The sequence below is a fragment of the Aquarana catesbeiana genome, linkage group LG06 (genome assembly GCF_042186555.1).
Source record: "Aquarana catesbeiana isolate 2022-GZ linkage group LG06, ASM4218655v1, whole genome shotgun sequence".
NCBI lineage: Eukaryota > Metazoa > Chordata > Amphibia > Anura > Ranidae > Aquarana > Aquarana catesbeiana.
In genome coordinates this window covers 58,669,041-58,690,501 of record NC_133329.1, presented here as the reverse complement: position 1 = coordinate 58,690,501, position 21,461 = coordinate 58,669,041, and the positions used below count along the sequence as shown (strand labels likewise).

The following is a 21,461-nucleotide window of genomic DNA, read 5'->3' as shown; positions in this document are numbered from 1 at the left end:
GACCCTGCTCCGTTATGTCAGCGTAGCATCCACTCACCGAAGGCAGGTCAATGAGGCACAAAGCACATTGATTTTACCCATTCCTGGTTGGATGATGTTGTATGACCATGTTGTCATAACTGGCAGCATACATAGTTAATCTGGTTGAAAAAAAAAGACAAAAGTCCATCCAGTCCAAACTACAGAGAGAGAAAAAAAACACACACAAATAGAAAACCTCCATATGCACAATCCGTCACCCACGGTTGATCCAGAGGAAGACAAAAAATCCCCCAGCAAAGCATGATCCAATTTGCTTCAGCAGGGGAAAAATTCCTTCCTGATCCCTGAGAGGCAACTGGATATTCCCTGGATCAACTTTACCAATAAATGTTAGCAGGGCTTTTTTTTTCTGAGAATAGGTTCAGGAACTCCCTCCTGCAGAGTGACCTCTTGTGTCAACCTCCGAGCACCATTCCTTGGTTCCACTCCCTACCTACCTCCGAGCACCATTCTTCGGTTCCACCCCCTACCCACCTCTGAGCACCATTCCCTGGTTCCACTCCCTACCCACCTCCGAGCACCATTCCTTGGTTCCACCCCTACCCACCTCCGAGCTTGGTTCCACCCCCTACCCACCTCCAAGCACCATTCCTTGGTTCCACCCTCTATCCACCTAGAAGCACCATTCCTTGGTTCCACTTCCTACCCACCTCCGAGCACCATTCCTTGGTTCCACTCCCTACCCACCTCCGAGCACCATTCCTTAGTTCCACTCCCTACCCACCTCCGAGCACCATTCCTTGGTTCCACTCCCTACCCACCTCTGAGCACCATTCCTTGGTTCCACTCCCTACCTACCTCCGAGCACCATTCCTTGGTTCCACTCCCTACCCACCTCTGAGCACCATTCCTTGGTTCCACTCCCTACCCACCTCCGAGCACCATTCCTTCCCTACCCACCTCCGAGCTTGGTTCCACCCCCTACCCACCTCCAAGCACCATTCCTTGGTTCCACCCTCTATCCACCTAGAAGCACCATTCCTTGGTTCCACTTCCTACCCACCTCCGAGCACCATTCCTTGGTTCCACTCCCTACCCACCTCCGAGCACCATTCCTTAGTTCCACTCCCTACCCACCTCCGAGCACCAGTCCTTGGTTCCACTCCCTACCCACCTGTGAGCACCATTCCTTGGTTCCACTCCCTACCCACCTCCGAGCACCATTCCTTGGTTCCACTCCCTACCCACCTCTGAGCACCATTCCTTGGTTCCACTCCCTACCCACCTCCGAGCACCATTCCTTGGTTCCACTCCCTACCCACCTCCGAGCACCATTCCTTGGTTCCACTCCCTTCCCACCTCCGAGCACCATTCCTTGGTTCCACTCCCTACCCACCTCCGAGCACCATTCCTTGGTTCCACTCCCTACCCACCTCCGAGCACCATTCCTTGGTTCCACTCCCTACCCACCTCCGAGCACCATTCCTTGGTTCCACTCCCTACCCACCTCCGAGCACCATTCCATGGTTCCACTCCCTACCCACCTCCGAGCACCATTCCTTGGTTCTACTCACTACCCACCTCCGAGCGCAATTCCTTGGTTCCACTCACTACCCACCTCCGAGCACCATTCCTGGTTCCACTCCCTACCCACTTCAGAGCACCATTCCTTGGTTCCAATCCCTACCCACCTCCGAGCACCATTCCTTGGTTCCACTCCCTTCCCACCTCCGAGCACCATTCCTTGGTTCCACTCCCTTCCCACCTCCGAGCACCATTCCTTGGTTCCACTCCCTACCCACCTCCGAGCACCATTCCTTGATTCCACTCCCTACCCACCTCCGAGCACCATTCCTTGGTTCCACTCCCTACCCACCTCCGAGGACCATTCCTTGGTTCCACTCCCTACTCACCTCCGAGCACCATTCCATGGTTCCACCCTCTATACACCTAGAAGCACCATTCCTTGGTTCCACTTCCTACCCACCTCCGAGCACCATTCCTTGGTTCCACTCCCTACCCACCTCCGAGCACCATTCCTTAGTTCCACTCCCTACCCACCTCCGAGCACCATTCCTTGGTTCCACTCCCTACCCACCTCTGAGCACCATTCCTTGGTTCCACTCCCTACCCACCTCCGAGCACCATTCCTTGGTTCCACTCCCTACCCACCTCTGAGCACCATTACTTGGTTCCACTCCCTACCCACCTCCGAGCACCATTCCTTGGTTCCACTCCCTACCCACCTCCGAGCACCATTCCTTGGTTCCAATCCCTACCCACCTCCGAGCACCATTCCTTGGTTCCACTCCCTTCCCACCTCCGAGCACCATTCCTTGGTTCCACTCCCTTCCCACCTCCGAGCACCATTCCTTGGTTCCACTCCCTACCCACCTCCGAGCACCATTCCTTGGTTCCACTCCCTACCCACCTCCGAGCACCATTCCTTGGTTCCACTCCCTACCCACCTCCGAGCACCATTCCTTGGTTCCACTCCCTACCCACCTCCGAGCACCATTCCATGGTTCCACTCCCTACCCACCTCCGAGCACCATTCCTTGGTTCTACTCACTACCCACCTCCGAGCGCAATTCCTTGGTTCCACTCACTACCCACCTCCGAGCACCATTCCTTGGTTCCACTCCCTACCCACTTCAGAGCACCATTCCTTGGTTCCAATCCCTACCCACCTCCGAGCACCATTCCTTGGTTCCACTCCCTTCCCACCTCCGAGCACCATTCCTTGGTTCCACTCCCTTCCCACCTCCGAGCACCATTCCTTGGTTCCACTCCCTACCCACCTCCGAGCACCATTCCTTGATTCCACTCCCTACCCACCTCCGAGCACCATTCCTTGGTTCCACTCCCTACCCACCTCCGAGGACCATTCCTTGGTTCCACTCCCTACTCACCTCCGAGCACCATTCCATGGTTCCACTCCCTACCCACCTCCGAGCACCATTCCTTGGTTCTACTCACTACCCACCTCCGAGCGCAATTCCTTGGTTCCACTCACTACCCACCTCCGAGCGCCATTCCTTGGTTCCACCCCCTACCCACCTCTCAGTAATGGATACAGAACCAAGTATCAATTTGTGGTGCTAAGTAATTTGTTAATTATAGGAAGTAAAATAGATCACCTGTAGCCAGCAACAATGGAGCACCCCCAGCAACAATAGACTCTGAACAGCTAGCAACAATAGACCTCTCCCTTAACAGTAGATGTCTCCCAGAAATGATTGTCTTCCAGTAGCATAAGAGCCCCCCCAGCAACAATAGATCCCCCACCAGCGACAACTGACCTCCCCAGCAACAAAAGACTCTCCTCCTGCAAAAATAGATCCCCTCCAGCAACAATATATCCACCAGCAGACAGCATCAATAGACCCTCCAGTACTCCCCAGCACCCCTTGCCATTACATACATTCAGAGCTGCAGATGCTGGAACTGCGTTACCCTGCGTTCCTGCTGAAAAAAAGCCATGAATGTTAGTACCTAGTTATATTATGCACATTTAGGAAATAACACATCTACTGAGCTTGCCAGAAAAATCTCTGGAGGTAGTCTATTCCACATTTTCACAGCTCTTACTGTGAAGAAGCCTTTCCCTATGTGGAGATAAAATCTCTTTTTCTCTAGACATAAAGAGTGCCCCCTTGTCCTCTGTGATGACCTTAAAGTGAATAACTCAACACCAAGTTCACTATATGGACCCATTATATCAGGCGCGGACTGACAACTCATGGGGCCCCTGGGCAATAGGAGATTATGGGGCCCCCGGGCAATAGGAGAAGATTATGGGGCCCCCGGGCAGTAGGAGATTATGGGGCCCCCAGGCAATAGGAGATTATGGGGCCCCCAGGCAATAGATTATGGACAACACAGTATACACACACACACAGTATACACACACAGAATACACATACACACATTGAAAAGGTACTGGAGACGCGGGGCAGCTATAATCTTGGGATTTTTTTAAAAAACACAGATTTTTACATACTGTCCCTGGTTTTATTGATGCTGACAACCCTGATGGAGCCCCTTAGTGGCATGGGGCCCTTGTGCAGAGCCCGAGTGCCCAAATGGTCAGTATGCCCCTGCCTTATATTTTTATACATGTTGATCATATCCCCCCTTAATCTCCTCTTCTCAAGAGAGAATAAATTCAGTTCCTCTAATCTTTCCTCATAGCTGAGCTCCTCCATGCCTCTTATCAGTTTGGTTGCCCTTCTCTGCACTTTCTCCAGTTCCCAGATATCCTTTTTGAGAACTGGTGCCCAAAACTGAACTGCATATTCCAGATGAGGTCTTAGTAATGATTTGTACAGGGGCAAAATGATATCTCTCTCTCTAGAGGCCATACCTCTCTTAATACAAGAAAGGACTTTGCTGGCTTTGAAACCCGCAACTTGGCATTGCATGTTATTATTGAGCTTATGATCTACCAAAACTCCCAGATCCTTCTCCACCATTGACTCCCCCAATTGTACTCCCCCTAGTATATATGATGCATGCATATTCTTAGCCCCCAAGCGCATAACTTTACATTTATCAACATTAAACCTCATCTGCCACATAATAGCCAGTGCATTGAGGTCGGCTTGTAAGTTGGAGACATCCTGTAAGGACCTTATTCCACTACATAGCTTGGTGTCATCTGCATGGACTGAGCAACATGACTATCTTTACCGCCTTCCTTTACACAGCCTTTCTCACCCAGGGTTCCTCCACAGGTTGCTGGGGGTTTCTTGAGCAATGAGCAATTTCTGCCTCTTCAAAAAGTAACCAATCTGTAAAGGGGAGGGGAATTCTTCCCATTGACCACCAATGCAAGGGGCATTCTTCCTGATGGCCACCACTCTTCCCACTGACCACCAATGTAAGGGATATTCTTCCCGCTGACCACCAATGTAAGGAGCATTCTTCCCACTGATCACCAATGTAAAGAGGACATTCTTCCCATGACCACCAATCAAAGAAGGACATTCTTGCCACTGACCACCAATGTAAGGGATATTCTTTCCACTGACCACCAATGTAAGGGGCTTTCTTCACACTGACCACCAATAAAAGAAGCATTCTTCTAATTCTCCCCCTTTACACCTCTGCAGCACACAGATGATGGAGGGTTGAGTGGCGGATGATTTCCTCGTTGGGTGTCAGTCAGGTAATGACGAGGCTGAACATGCTCAGGGAGGCATTGGGATGTGTGACATGAAAGCATTGCCAATACCCAAGGCAGAAACATATGAGTGGAGGTTTGTAAACCGCACTTGTGTAATGACAGGAGTTACCGGTTACCACCGTAATTACAGAATCGTGTTCTACATCGCTCTGGGATTCTGGAAATCATAACCTCAGACCTGTGGCTGTGAGGCCCATGTGACACGAGTGCACACACAGTTCAAAGAGCAGAACCTTGCAGGAGGTTGGAGATCCATGACACACAGCTGGGACTGGGCAGGACAAGTTGGATAATTAGTGATAATAATGTTTAAAAAATTCTAACATGCAAAAATCTCTAACAGTTGCCTGTAACTTTACAGCAGTTCCCAGTGGCCTGCTTTAACTTGTCATTAGACTCTAGTAACCGCTATGAATAAGCCCTATCAGGGTGAAATGCGTCAGAGGGGTGTGGCCTAATGTTGAGACGCCAGTTACACTAATTACACTCAACACTATGCACTGTACAATTTTGCTATGTTTACTGAGCTAGTGAGCCCTTACAAACCAGCACTGATGCCGTGGAAGACCCGAGACATAACTTTGGGGCTTGGAATGGGACAGTTCCCTCTTTCTTTGAACTTTAAGGGCCCATTTACACCAGAAACTGCGCAGTGACATTCATTTGATGCGCATTTCTTAAGCACATTCGCATGCATTTGTGGTGCATTTTATCCTAAACGCGCATTTCCTTTGAGGTCCCTTCCGTCTTCTAAGGGCTTTTATGTTCACTGCACTGCATTTCAGTGCAGTTTTGTGCATTTACATACATTTGAGGGCATTGTTGTGCATTTGCAGTGCAGAAAAATGCAGCATGCTGTACTTTTTTTTGTTCACTGCACTGCATTGAAATAGTGTGTACTGTTCCCATAGGATAAAATGGATTTTGGACTGTCTATGCAGTTGGAGTGCAGTAAAAAATGCATCCCACTGCATCGTGCGTAAATAGGCCCTTACTCTGCACTCCGTATGTTACATACTCCTGGCCCCTGCACACTGTACGTTACATATTCCTGGCCCCTGCACACTGTACATTACATACTCCTGAACCCTGCACACTGTACGTTACATATTCCTGTCCCCTACACACTGTACGTTACATATTCCTGACCCCTACACACTGTACATTACATATTCCTGACCCCTGCACACTGTACGTTATATATCCCTGGCCCCTCAAACTGTACATTACATATTCCTGACCCCTGCACGCTGTATGTTACATATTCCTGACCCCTGCATACTGTACATTACATATTCCTGACCCCTGCACACTGTACGTTACATATTCCTGACCCCTGCACACTGTACGTTACATATTCCTGACCCCTGCACACTGTACATTACATATTCCTGACCCCTGCATACTGTACGTTACATATTCCTGGCCCCTGCACACTGTACGTTACATATTCCTGACCCCTGCACACTGTACGTTACATATTCCTGACCCCTGCACACTGTACGTTACATATTCCTGACCCTTGCACACTGTACGTTACATATTCCTGACCCCTGCACACTGTACGTTACATATTCCTGACCCTTGCACACTGTAAGTTACATATTCCTGACCCCTGCATACTGTACATTACATATTCCTGACCCCTGCACACTGTACGTTACATATTCCTGACCCCTGCATACTGTACATTACATATTCCTGGCCCCTGCACACTGTACATTACATATTCCTGACCCCTGCACACTGTACATAACATATTCCTGACTCCCTGCATGCTGTATGTTACATATTTCTGACCCCTTCATGCTGTACGTTACATATTCCTGACCCCCTGCATGCTGTATGTTATATATTCCTGGCCCCTCACACTGTACGTTACATATTACTGACCCATGCACGCTGTACGTTACATATTCCTGACTCCCTGCACGCTGTACGTTACATACTTCTGACCCCTTTATGCTGTACGTTGCATATTCCTGACCCCCTGCACGCTGTACGTTACATATTCCTGTCCTCTGCACACTGTATGTTAAATATTCCTGACCCCTGCACACTGTATGTTACATATTCCTGGCCCCTACACACTGTACGTTACATATTCCTGGCCCCTCAAACTGTACGTTACATATTCCTGACCCCTGCACGCTGTATGTTACATATTCCTGACTCCCTGCACGCTGTACATTACATATTCCAGACTCCCGGCCCGCTGTACGTTACATATTTCTGACCCCTTCATGCTGTACGTTGCATATTCCTGACCTATGCACACTGTACTTTACATTTTCCTGACCCCTGCACGCTGTATGTTACATACTGCTGACCTGAGCACTCTGTACGTTACATACTCCTGACCTGCGTACTGTGTACATTACATACTCATGACCGAAGCACTATGTACATTACATACTCCTGACCTGAGCACGCTGTACATTAAATACCGCTGACCTGAGCAATATACAGTATATGTTACCTTCTCCTGACCTGAGCACTTTGTACGTTACATATTCCTCACCTGAGCACGCTGTACATTACATACCGCTGACCTGAACACTCTGTACGTTACATACTCTGGACCTGAGCACTCTGTACATTACATACTCCTGACCTGAGCACTCTGTACATTACATACTCCTGACCTGAGCACTCTGTACATTACATACTCCTGACCTGAGCACTCTGTACATTACATACTCCTGACCTGAGCACTCTGTACATTACATACTCCTGACCTGAGCACGCTGTACATTACATACTCCTGACCTGCGCACTCTGTACATTACATACTCCTGACCTGAGCACGCTGTACATTACATACTCCTGACCTGCGCACTCTGTACATTACATACTCCTGACCTGAGCACTCTGTACATTACATACTCCTGACCCAAGCACTCTGTACATTGCATACTCCTGACCTGAGCACTCTGTACATTACATACTCCTGACCCAAGCACTCTGTACATTACATACTCCTGACCTGCGCACTCTGTACATTACATATTCCTGACCTGAGCACTCTGTACATTATATACTCCTGACCTGAGCACTCTGTACATTAAATACTCCTGACCCAAGCACTCTGTACATTACATACTCCTGACCCAAGCACTCTGTATGTAGGCTCAAGTTTTAAGTCTTTCTCACTGGCATCCTGCCTCATTGCTGTTCTCTGGGAGTTCGAGGGGGCCCCATCAGTTAGGTTGTACAGGGCCCTATGTTTTTTAAAGGAGGTCCTGCTAACATAACACTGTCATGTAACATGCACCTATCCTGACATAACAATTCATTCTAACATTGCAGATGGGCAACAGAGTTACCATTCTGCCCTATGAATGCCTCCTGGAGCTTTCATGTTAATAAAACTCTTACCATAGGAATATATAAGCACTGAACATATTTTATACATGTTATTTATCTGTAGAATCCTCCCTTGTGTAGACCACCAAAAGCCCTCAGACTGCTGTTGGAAGCCGCCATCTTGGATGTGATGTCAGCAGCCCCAGAAGACTCAGAGCTGTCACTCTAGTGTTCCCCCTTACTCCTTCCCCAGTTGCTATATAATAAGTTATGTAGGGAGGTGAGGGGAGGGGTGAAGGAGCTGGGCCAGCACAGATAGATGAGGGAGGGCGCTGTGTTAGAGAACGGACCCTCCCTGGAATAATCACATTTAACCACACTAGTATGTTTGAAAAGACTTTACTAATGAATAGAAAATAGTTTATGGACAGGAAAAATGTTGCAAGTACCGGATTGTTCTGAGCTTTTTTCCTGCAATTTTTTGTAAGTTGCAGACAGGGCCTGTTTTAATTCCTTTACTTGGCCCTGGCATTCCATGTTTATAGTTCAAAGGGCGGCGGCGAACAATCTAGCCAACCGCAATCAATTGTGTTTTTAGTCTTTCATTGCCTTAAGGCGATCAGAACTAGGAAAGATGATTTCTGATTGATTTGCCACCATGGGCCATTGTACTTTGCATGACACTCTTTGCCTATAACTCCGAGGGGTGTGGAGTGGGTGGGGTCATTTTCAGAGGCAGCTCTGTAATTGGTTAAACTTTTTCTGCCCACTGCAGTGCCACAGCCAATCACACGGACCTCTTGGAGCTGGACTGTCACCTGACCAAGGACGGGCAGGTTGTGGTGTCACATGACGACAATTTGCTGCGGCAGGCGGGACACGATGTCAACATATGTGACGTCAAATACGAGGTAATGACCATGTGACCGAACCAGTGTATTTCTATAGATTGTCTGATCCTGTAGTGCTGTACACCTTTTTGTTGTAGATCAGTGGTCTCCAAACTGCGGCCCGGGGGCCAGATGTTGCCCTTTGTGTTCTTTTATCCCGGCCCTTGGGGTGCTATTTTATTCACTGACACCAATGAGGGGCACAATTTCTCCCAATGACACCAGAAATGGGGCCCAGTGACACCAACGATGGGGTGCAATTCCTCCCGATGACACCAACAATTGGGCCTAATGACCCCAATGATGGGGTGCAATTCCTCCCAATGACACCAACAATGGGGCCCAATGACAACAACGTTGGGTCACAATTCCTTCCAATGACACCAACAATGGGGCCCAATGACACCAAATCATAGGGCACAATTCCTTCCAATGACACCAACAATGGGGCCCAATGACACCAAATGATAGGGCACAATTCCTTCCAATGACACCAACAATGGGGCTCAATGACACCATATGATGGGGCACAATTCCTTCCAATGACACCAACAATGGGGCCCAATGACACCAAATGATGGGGCACAATTCCTTCCAATGACACCAACAATGGGGCCCAATGACACCAATGATGGGGCAAAATTCCTTCCACTGACACTGGGACATTTTGTACTCCTAAAGGCCACAGTCCGGCCCCCCTAAAGTCTGAAAAACAAAAAAAACAGCCCTTTATTTGAAAAGTTTGGAGACCCCTGTTGTAGATGACAGAAGTCAGTGACCTTCCTGTAATGTATATATTCTCTTTCCTTCCCATCAGGACCTTCCGCAGTATAAGGAGACTCTGGAGGTGACATTTTTCCCAGGTAAGTCCTGATGGCCCCCCTATGGACCTCCTATTTAAATCTGACCTCCATCCTTCACCTCAGTCTTGTACAGTTGTACCGGCTCCTCTCCTGGACTGAAATGTATAACCACTTCAGCCCCGGAAGATTTTCCCCCTTAATGACCAAGGCCTTTTTTTTTTCTTTGCGATACGGCACTGCGTCGCTTTAACTGACAATTGCGCGGTTGTGTGACGTACCCAAACAAAATTGATGTATTTTTTTCCCCACAAATAGAGCTTTCTTTTGGTGGTATTTGATCACCTCTGCGGTTTTTATTTTTTGCGCGATAAACAAAAAAAGACCGACAATTTTTTACTTTTTGCTATAATAAATATCCAAAAAAAAAAAAATGTCTTCATCAATTTAGGTCGATATGTATTCTTCTACACATTTTTGGTAAAAAAAAAAAATCGCAGTGAGCGTATATTTACTGGTTTGCGCAAAAGTTATAGCGTCTACAAAATAGGGGATAGATTTATGGCATTTTTATTATCATTTTTTTTTTCTAGTAATGGGACTGCGACATTACGGCAGACAGATCGGACATTTTTGACACTTTTTTGGAACCATTGACATTTATACAGCGATCAGAGCTATTAAAAAAAAAACTGATTACTGTATAAATGTCATTGGAATGGAAGGGGTTAACACTAGGGGGCGATCAAGGGGTTAAATGTGTTCTCTGGGAGGTGTTTCTAATTGTGGGGGGGAGGGGACTGACTAGGAGTAGAGAGAGAGATCGCTGTTCCTGATCACCAGGATCACTCAGTACTTCCCTGTCAGAACGGGGATCTGTTTGTTTGCATTGACAGATCCCCCGTTCTGGTTCCCTGTGGAGAGATTGCGGGTGGCTGGCGGGCATCGTGCCCACGCCCATCAGCTCCTCCGCTGTGCAGCGGACGCGCCTGCTATGTCTGTTAAAGGGACCGACGCACAGCTACGGTGATTTGCGGGGACGAGCCGACCTGCCGCAGTATAATGAGGAGCGGATAATTGTAAAAAATTCAAGTTACACCCAAGCATATAAAATCCCTCCCAAATTTTTTTTAGGTCCCACATATACCAACGTACCAACGTAAACGCACGCATCGGGGTGGGGGGCACCTACACATGAAAACGTTTATTGCGATACACTTGTTACAGATGCGTTAAAAACCCCACCGTAACACTAAACTGATGACCTATAGGGGGCTTTTCTGTTTCAATATATTTATTGAATTTTTAAAGTAAACAGGACAAGCGCACTGTTTGACCACACGGGGGGGCGGAGTTTAACAGTCACATGTAAAAACAAGTATACTATAGGGGGCTTTTAAAGCATTGCCCATAGAAAATATAGGGTACTGAAGCTTGTTGCCATTTTACAGGCCCATGCAAATTTAAGTGTAGCAATAACTCTCGGTGGAGCTGCTGGTTTAACCACTTAAGGACCGCCGCACGACTATATACGTCCAAACTTTGAACGGGGATATCGTTGTTATGGCAGCAGCTAGCTGCCATAAACCCGGTATCCCCGTTTTCGTGCGGCGGCCGTGTTTCAGATAAAAGTGGTCCCTGCGGCAGATTCGCAGCGAGATCACTTTTATCGGTGGCGGGAGAGGGGCCCCCCCCTCCCGCCGCGATCCGGTGCCCTCCGCCGCTTACCGGAGCCGTCGACAGCAGCGGAGGCGATCGCGTCCTGTCCTGTGGTGTGTCTGGAGACAAGTGAGGCCAAGATGGCACTCACTCGTCTCCAATACACTGCTGGGCGGAAGCGACGTCAATACGTCACTTCCGTCCACACCTCTTAAAGGCACATTTTTTCAAATGTCATTTTTCTAAATGACTTTTTTTTTTTTTTTTATTGCATTTTAGTGTAAATATGAGATCTGAGGTCTTTTTGACCCCAGATCTCATATTTAAGAGGTCCTGTCATGCTTTTTTCTATTACAAGGGATGTTTACATTCCTTGTAATAGGAATAAAAGTGACACCATTTTTTTTTTTTTTTAAAACAGTGTAAAAATAAATAAAATTTTGTAAAGTAAATAATAAAAATTAAAAAAAATTTTTTTTAAACCCCCCTGTCCCGACGAGCTTGCGCACAGAAGCGAACGCAAACGCGAGTAGCGCCCGCATATGAAAACGGTGGTCAAACCACATATGTGAGGTATCGCCGCGACTGGTAGAGCGAGAGCAATAATTCTAGCCCTCCTCTGTACTGCAAAATATGCAACCTGTAGAATTTTTTAAACGTCGCCTATGGAGATTTTTGAGGGTAAAAGTTTGACGCCATTCCACGAGCGGGCGCAATTTTCAAGCGTGACATGTTGGGTATCAATTTACTCGGCGTAAAATTATCTTTCACAATATAAAAAAAAATTGGGCTAACTTTACTGTTGTCTTATTTTTTTATTCAAAAAAGTGATTTTTTTCCAAAAAAAGTGCGCTTTTAAGACCACTGCGCAAATACGGTGCAAAAAAAAGTATTGCAATGACCGCCATTTTATTTTCTAGGGTGTTAGAAGAAAAACCATATATAATGTTTGGGGGTTCTAAGTAATTTTCTAGCAGAAAAACCTGTTTTAAACATGTAAACACCTAAAATCCAAAACGAGGCTGGTCCTTAAGTGGTTTAAGCGGGCTTGTTACCTTCACTCTCGACACCCCTGCTTCACCGGCACCGGGTCTAGGGTTCCGTTGAGTTTACTTCTGGACAATAAAAGCACCAACACTTGAGTACGTTTTCAATGCTTTATTGAACCAAGTAATGAAGGAAGTAGCAGGAAAGAGGCAGGAAGGAAGCTACAGGGAAGCTCAAATACCTTTCTTTAGGATTCTTGAGCATGTCCTTTAAAGTTGAATAGTGTAATTGAATGCACTCCCCTTGTGGGACACACTCTTTGCTCACCTGGATAGGCCTCTCTCACTAGCCTAGCAGCCAGTACGTAGCACGAACAAAAGTCTCTGCCACAGACTCGCTTGAAATAAACCCGTACGATCCTCTGCCACAGGATGTATTAAACTTTGCAGTGAATGTCAGACACAGTACTTGGACCGCTAAGCCAACCCGGCAGTACTATGCTGTAGAACTACTGTAGGATACGTCCTCCAACTGAGTCACCAGGCCCCTCTCCAGGCCAGCACTCTGCATGATCCTTCCATGATGGGTCCTCCCCTAGGATCTTCTCGGTTGTCCAGCTTCTTCACTCAGGATAGACAGCTCAGGACCATTCCTCGGCTGCTGTGGTAGGCCCCAGACATGCTTCTGGGCCCATCCACGCGCTGCAACGGCGCGGGCCTCTGGAAAGGAGGACCACGAGGTGGTACTCTAACGCATACCTGTCGGCCAGGAGGGCCAGCAGGTGGCTGTAAAACGAACCCCAAAACATGGCGTCTGTCCCATAAATACCCTCTCCCAGAATGCAACTCGGAGGACCACCTCCACCGAGTTGTCTCCGGGACAGAGGAGCATCTATACGCTTTGACACATTGCCTTTCCAACACCAGCCAATGGTAACAGCGACACCCACCGGCTCAGTGTGGAACCACACGCAACGTCAGCCAAGCTGGAACAGAGGCAAATCTAACTCCTCTAACGAGCAATTTACTAAATTTACCAGTTGGTAGATCATAAATCTACCAGCGCTACATAAGGTTTGACATGTTGGGTATCTATTTATTCCGAGCAACCTTGGCTTTTATATTTTACCCCCAAAAATTTGGTAATCTATTGCATTTGTGTGGCCTAAAATTATTTTGGTGTATTTTTTTTTTTACTGAAATTTTGCGTTCCCTAGACCTTTGCGGTAATATCGTGTGACATTAAAAAAAATTCAAACTACCACTATTTTATTCTTTAACGCTTTCAGAAATGATGTAACGCTTTGGGGTTTTATTCCATCTTCAGGCCTAAAATTATTTTTTTAACCACTTGCCAACCAGCCGCAGGCAGGTCGGCTCGTTCCCGCGAATCGCCGTCATTGTACGTCGGCTCGGGAACTCTATTTTGTGGGCCCGCGCGTGTGCCCACTGGCCAGTGGGGGGGGGGGGGGAGCCAATCAGCTGGGTTGGGGTGGACTCGATGTCCGCCAGCCACCCGCGATCGTTCCCCCGCAGTGACAGAACGGGGATCTGCCTGTGTAAACCAAGGCAGATCTCTGTTCTGAAAGGGGAGATCACACAGATCCATACCTCCCAACATTCTGAGATGGAAATGAGGGACACCTATTAGCAAACATATGTAGGCATTGGCCACGCCCACTACCACGCCCCCTTAAAGGGGAAATGACCAAAAAAATAAAAAAAAACAAAAAAGGTTAATTAGATCCACAAGTGTTTTTTTTTACCATTACTATTCCTTCATATTGCCTTTTAAAATTGACAAATGCAGCAATTTAGGGTGAAAGGTTTAGCACTGGGGAACACTTTTTGAAGGATAAAAAGTACATTTTATATACAACTATATAGATCAGACCAAAATGAGGGACAAATGAGGAGGAAAGAGGGACAGAGGGACATTGATCCAAATCAGGGACAGTCCCTCCAAATCAGGGACAGTTGGGAGCTATGCAGGAAGACGGATCTGTGTGTTGCCCCAGGCAGCCCATCCCCCCTTATGCAGTTAGAAAACACCTGCAGGGAACGCATTTAACCCATTTGATCGCCCCTGGTGTTAACCCCTTCCCTGCCATTGTGTCATTAGTACATTAACAGTTCATATTTTTAACACTGATTACTGTAATAATGTCACTGGTTCCCAAAAAAGTGTAAAAAATGTCAGTTAGGTTTGCAATCTGTCCACCACAATGTCGCAGTCCCGCTAAAAATCGCTGATCACCACCATTACTAGTAAAAAAAAAAAAAAATAATAAAAATGCCATAAATCTATCCCCTATTATGTAGACACTATAACTTTTGCGCAAATAAATTCAATATTTGCTTATTGTGATTTTTTTTTACCAAAAATATGTAGAAGAATACATGTCGGCCTAAACTGAGAAAGAAATTTATTTTTATTGGGGGGGGGGGGGGGGGGATATTTATTATATCAAAAAGTTAAAAAAATATAGCTTTTTTTCAAAATTGGCGCTCTTTTTTTGTTTTTAGCGCAAAAAATTAAAACCACAGAGGTGATCAAATACCACCAAAAGAAAGCTCTATTTGTGGGAAAAAAAGGACATGAATTTTATTTGGGGTACAACGTCACACAACGGCGCAATTGTCAGTTAAAGCGACGCAGTGCCGTATCGCAAAAAATGGCCTGGTCATTAAGGGGGTAAATCCTTCAGTGGTTAAATATGTGTGCAAAAAAAAAATGAAAAGACTAAATGAACCCCTTAAACCAGTGATGGCGAACCTTGGCACCCCAGATGTTTTGGAACTACATTTCCCATGATGCTCATGCACTCTGCAGTGTACTTGAGCATCATGGGAAATGTAGTTCCAAAACATCTGGGGTGCCAAGGTTCGCCATCACTGGTTTAAGGGGTTCATTTAGTCTTTTCATTTTTTTTTTGCACACATATTTAACCACTGAAGGATTTACCCCCTTAATGACCAGGCCATTTTTTGCGATACGGCACTGCGTCGCTTTAACTGACAATCTGGGGTGCCAAGGTTCGCCATCACTGCCTTAAACTGTATAATTGCATTAGGGGTAACTGAGCTAGAAATTGTATACTGGGCTCCATGGGCTTGGGTGAGGTGCATTGTGTGTAATGGCTACTGCGATGTAAGCAATACACACACACACATATAAGGGGTTATAAGTCACAGTCACTCCTTATCGCCTCCCATTGGCCAATCATATAGCTGTTGCTGGCCAACCTTGGGGCTGGTCATGATCAAAGATGGTCTCTATTTATTTTCTGTAAGCCCTTCGCATTGTCCCATCCAATCACTGTTCAATGATTGGATGGGATGTGTCCCCGGATTACTATACAGGACAACTTAGGACTCAATGGCAGTTGATGAGAAGTCACATGACCTTTCCCAGTATTGCCGACAGTCACATGTTTGTGTGTTTCAGGTCACATGTCATCAGGACACGATCGTCAAATGCCGCTGCTGGAGGAAGTCTTCCAGAGATTCCCCGAGAAACCCATCAACATAGAGATAAAGCGAGACTGTGATGAGCTGATTAAAAAGGTACTTAATGAAAAAGAGTGTTAAGCCTCTGTTCACACCTTTGTGCGCATTGAAAAAAAAAATGCACGTTATATAGAGTTAAAAAGTATTGCACCTAAAAAGGTGCATGTAAAATGCTGCGCACAGACCCTTAGTGTGGTCACTGCGCCACTCTGTGGTCAGAATATGTAATGCGGCTATACTGTGCTCCTGTAGGTGTCAGACCTGGTGAAGAAGTACCAGAGGACAGAAAGGACAATCTGGGCCAGTACCAGCGATCCAGTCATGAAGAAATGTCGGCAGGAGGTAAAGAAACGTCCCAAGAAAAACTACTAAACAGACCCCCCACCCCCAACCTTCACCTCCCCACATCCACCCAAAACACTTCTATGTAATCCCTGGCCAATAATTGGACGGGATGTGACCACGGATTACTATACCGGGCTTCTTAGGTTTGGTGAAAAAACACCAAACAGAACCGTGCCCACAATCCCCACCCCCCTGACTATTCCCAATTTTATTTGCGCTCCCCCCCCCCTTATCTCCTGTCCTCCTTGTCTCATCCTGGTCTTTCCGTCTCCAGAACTCCGACATGCCTTTCATGTTCACACCCCGTCGAGGGATCATCCTCCTTGTCCTCTACTATACTGGCCTCCTTCCCTTCGTGCCGTTGCCAGAGTCCGTGGTGGAAACCTACATGCCGTCCATTATAAACAGGTCAGTCTGAGCTATCATCTCTCGTGGTCCATTCCCTGGGTATGGGGGTTTCCTGTCCATTGGCAAATACCTGACGGTGATGAACACCAGCACTGGGCCATCTCACTTTCCCCTGGCTAGATTCAGACCATTGTGTTGTATTAACAGGATAAACAGGTCTCGGTACTAACACTTGTCTCATCACAGGACGTATTTCCCCCACAATCAGCTCATGAGGAACCGGTTTCTGGTCCGTCTGCAGGACAAGTAAGTGCACGCTGTGTAATCAACTTAGTATACAATACCTGACATGTACTCTGTATGGACAGTATGTGGACTCCCTGCCGCCTCCGAATTGTTGAATTCTGGTGCACAAAGCCAGCTCCATAAAGACATGGTCTGATCAGTTTGGTGTGAAGGAACTCTAGCGGTTCAGAAGGCCTGAGCCCCATCCTCAACCCTACTGAACACCTTTGGGACGAATAGCAATGCAATGCGACTCAGGTCCAACATCAGTACCCTGACCTTTACAAATGTTCCCACCGACACATTCCAAAATCTTGTGGAAAGCCTTCCCAGAAGAGTGGAGGCTTCCAGAGTGTCAAGAGATGTTATACCAAAAGGGTAGGGATGGGGAACTTGAAAGAAAATGTCCAACAAGCTCATATAGGTGTGGTGGTCAGATGCCCACAGACTCTGGGCCATACAGTTTAATCAGCTGTCCCTTCCTCCCCATGATAGCTCACTTACTACCCCCGCATGGTGCTAATGTGAGTGTGCTGACTTTTTAGCTCATAAAAATTTTTTGTGGGTTTAAAAATGGCAAATTTAACATCCCAACTGTCACACTCACCTCTCTGGGAATCCAGCACCTGGTCTCCTCTTCAGCATGCAATTGCCAGCACTGCCTGCGCTGCTGCCACTCAGAAAACTGTTTTTCTGATTGGCGCCACCTGAAATTGCGAGGCTTTGCGTTAACATGCTACAGCTAAACCTTGCCACAGGCGCCTGTTTCCTCATACCTCCTTGGCCCTCCAATCCAGCCTCTGAGTACCCCATGACTCCTAGTGGGCTCAGTACATCCCTGAGCATCCAAGTGTTATCCATTGACACCAAGGGCCGATGCCACCACTAGGCAAACTAGGCAGCCGCCTAGGGCACCCTGCTGCCTAGGGCGCCCAGCCATGGGGGTTTCTACTCTCTTCTCTTTGCAGCAAGCAACTATCAGCAGGTCTGTGTCCTGACTCTGGAATGAACGAATGCAAGCAAACATTCATTGATGGCCATGGTGAGGCTACATTTGATGGGCACTGGTGAGGCTGCATTGATGAGCGCTGGTGAGGCTACATTTGATAGGCGTTGATGAGGCTGCATTGATGGGCACTGGTGAGGCTGCATTGATGGGCACTGATGAGGCTGCGTTTGATGGGCGCTGGTGAGGCTACAGTTGATGGGCGTTGGTGAGGCTACATTGATGGGCACTGGTGAGGCTGAATTTGCTGGGCGCTGATGAGGCTGCATTGATGGGCGCTGGTAAGGCTGCGTTTGATGGGCGCTAGTGAGGCTGCATTGATGGGAACTGGTGAGGCTGCATTGATGGGCGCTGGTAGGCTGCATTTGATGGGCGCTGGTGAGGCTACATTGATGGGCGCTGGTGAGGCTAAATTTTATGGGCGTTGGTGAGGCTGCAATGATGGGCACTGGTGAGGCTGTGTTTGATGGGCGCTGGTGAGGCTGCATTTGATGGGCGCTGGTGAGACTGCATTGATGGGCACTGGTGAGGCTGCATTGATGGGCGCTGGTAAGCTGCATTGATGGGCGCTGGTAAGCTGCATTTGATGGGCGCTGGTGAGGCTGCATTGATGGGCGCTGGTGATGCTACATTTTATGGGCATTGGTGAGGCTGCATTGATGGGCACTGGTGAGGCTGTGTTTGATGGGCGCTGGTGAGGCTGCGTTTGATGGGCGCTGGTGAGGCTGCATTGATGGGTGCTGGTGAGGCTGCATTGATGGGCGTTGGTAAGGCTGCATTGATGGGCGCTGGTGGGCTGCATTTGATGGACGCTTCATTAAAAAGGTGGGGTTTACATTGGCAAGGAAAAGGGGTGGAGTCAGGGGTGGAGCCAGGAGGGGGCAGAATGAGGTTTCGTCTAGGGTGTCAAAAATCCTTGCACCATTCCTGTTGACACCTGTGTGCCCCAATGACTCCATGAGACCCTTGAGCATCTAAATGTGATCATTCAATGATTCACGTGTGTCACATGACTCTGTATCCAATGTCATCCAGGGACTCCTGTGCAGCTGTCCCCCCCCCAATGATTCTAAGACAACTCTTTGCATCCAGTGTTATCCAGTGACTCCTCTGTGCCCCATGACTCCGTGACACCCCTGATTATCCATTGTTATCCTGTGACTCTGTGACACCTTTGACCGTCCAACTTTATTCCAGGGACTCCTGTTTGCCCCATGACTGTGCGACAGCCCTGAGTATCCAATGTGATCCAGTGACTCCTGTGCACCCCATGATTCAGTGACACCTCTTTGCATCCAGTGTTATACAGTGACTCCTGTGTAACCTGTGACTCCCCTAAATATCCAGTACTATGCAATGTCTCATATGTCCTATGACTAGGGTTGCCACCTCATCCCTTTAAACCCGAACACTTATGAATTACAAAGGTTCTGGGGCTAATTTAATGCAGATAAGGCACCAAGTGAGTTTAATTACCACCTTAATCAACCACAGAACCTGTGTCATTAATGTGTATTCGAGTTTAAAGGGATGAGGTGGCAACCCTACCTATGACCCCCAGAGCATCCCATGTCATCTACTGACTCCAGTGGACCCTGTGCGCCTCCTTCTGTGTCTTAACACAGCCTCCAGTATGCTTCTGCTTTATCTGCACAATCCTTCTTTCACATAATTATGTTTGTCGCTATCAAAAAGCCGTACACCTCGTAGGAGGGAATTGATGGACTTAATCACCTCCTATGTTTAATGCAGAAGTCCAGGAAAATACTATCTCAGCTTAAACCTTCTCCCACCCCTATTCTAAGCCCAATTGTAACTATCCTGTAAAGCAGGGGTCTCCAAACTAAGGGGCCAGTTTGTTGTTCTTCAGACTTTAGGGGGGCGAGACTAGGGCCAGTGGGAGTAGAAAATGTCCTGGCGTTCAGTGGGAGTAAACAATACCCTATCTGTGGTGTCAGTGGGAGGAATAGTGCCCCATAATTGATGTCAATGAAAAGAATTCTGCCCTATTGTTGGTTTCATTGGAAGGAATTCTGCCCCATTGTTGGCTTCATTGGAAGGAATTCTGCCCCATTGTTGGCTTCATTGGAAGGAATTCTGCCCCATTGTTGGCTTCATTGGAAGGAATTCTGCCCCATCATTGGTGTCAACGGAAGGAATAGTGCCCTATTGCTCATGTCAGTAGGAGGAATAGTGCCCCATCTTGGTGTCAGTGGATGGAATAGTGCCCTAATGCTCATGTCAGTAGGAGGAATAGTGCCCCATCTTGGTGTCAGTGGATAGAATAGTGCCCTAGGGCCGGATAAAGGCAAGCAAAGGGCCGCAGTTTGGAGACCGCTGTTGTAATAGAAAGATGTTTGTACTTACTTAATCTCAGGGCGCTCCAGTCCAGTTAAATGATTGTATCCCAGTGCGGGCTTCATGGGAGAGGAGGGACAGCAGACAACAGATGCCCCATAGTAAGTCTATGGGTGATGTCACCACACAGGCACTGCAGCCATTGTCGGCGATCTCTTCTCTTCACTGAAGCCGGCCTCTGGGAAAATCAAGTGACTGGACCGGAGTACCTTCAGTATAGATAAGTAGAAACTAGAAACATCTTTACTTTACAGTATAGTTAGGATAGGACTTAGAATAGGTCTAAGTTTAGATATTATGAGTCCCGACGTCCATTTTAAGCCCATTGGGTGAAATGCGTCAGTAGAGGGCACCCTCTGCTGCAATTGATCCAATGGGTTTACCCATAGGAGGTCACCTATAAGATCCCTTTGCTGACTCTCTATGGTTAAGCCCACTAGATGAAATGCATCAAAAGCAAAATCACATCTGACAGGAAAGAAAGAGTCTGTCTCACCTAATCTGGCATCAATAAAGCTTGTTGCAATTTAGCAAAAAAAAAATTTTAAAAATACAGCGTAGTGTTTGCCTTATGTATTTGTATGCCAGGAGGGCAGAATGCAGATCCCGGGAAGCCCCTGCACTTGCGGCAGGCCGCGGTGGATGTGTTTGCCTGGAGCGTTGTGATCAATTAGAAAAATATGTGAAAACCTTTAAAATAGATTGCCTTTGATCGCTAAGCCAGTAAAGGAATAAAACACAGTTTTAGAAAATATATATTTATTGGTCTGTACAGAGCAGATGATTGTATACTGTACA

General features: G+C 47.3%; 1 protein-coding gene across 2 annotated transcripts in view; it reads left to right on the top strand.

Moving 5' to 3' along the window:
* GDPD3 (glycerophosphodiester phosphodiesterase domain containing 3) overlaps window positions 1-21,461 on the top strand; it is a 35,427-nt gene that overhangs the window by 7,622 nt on the left and 6,344 nt on the right. For both annotated transcript variants that reach the window (XR_012245226.1, XM_073635996.1), the window contains exons 4-9: window positions 9,252-9,387; window positions 10,184-10,229; window positions 16,260-16,378; window positions 16,574-16,663; window positions 16,941-17,074; window positions 17,261-17,320. Coding sequence is in view for 1 of the 2 variants with exons in the window: in XM_073635996.1 (XP_073492097.1) it covers window positions 9,252-9,387; window positions 10,184-10,229; window positions 16,260-16,378; window positions 16,574-16,663; window positions 16,941-17,074; window positions 17,261-17,320 (585 nt within the window). In the remaining variant the exon portion in view is untranslated. The remainder of the gene's footprint in view (window positions 1-9,251; window positions 9,388-10,183; window positions 10,230-16,259; window positions 16,379-16,573; window positions 16,664-16,940; window positions 17,075-17,260; window positions 17,321-21,461) is intronic.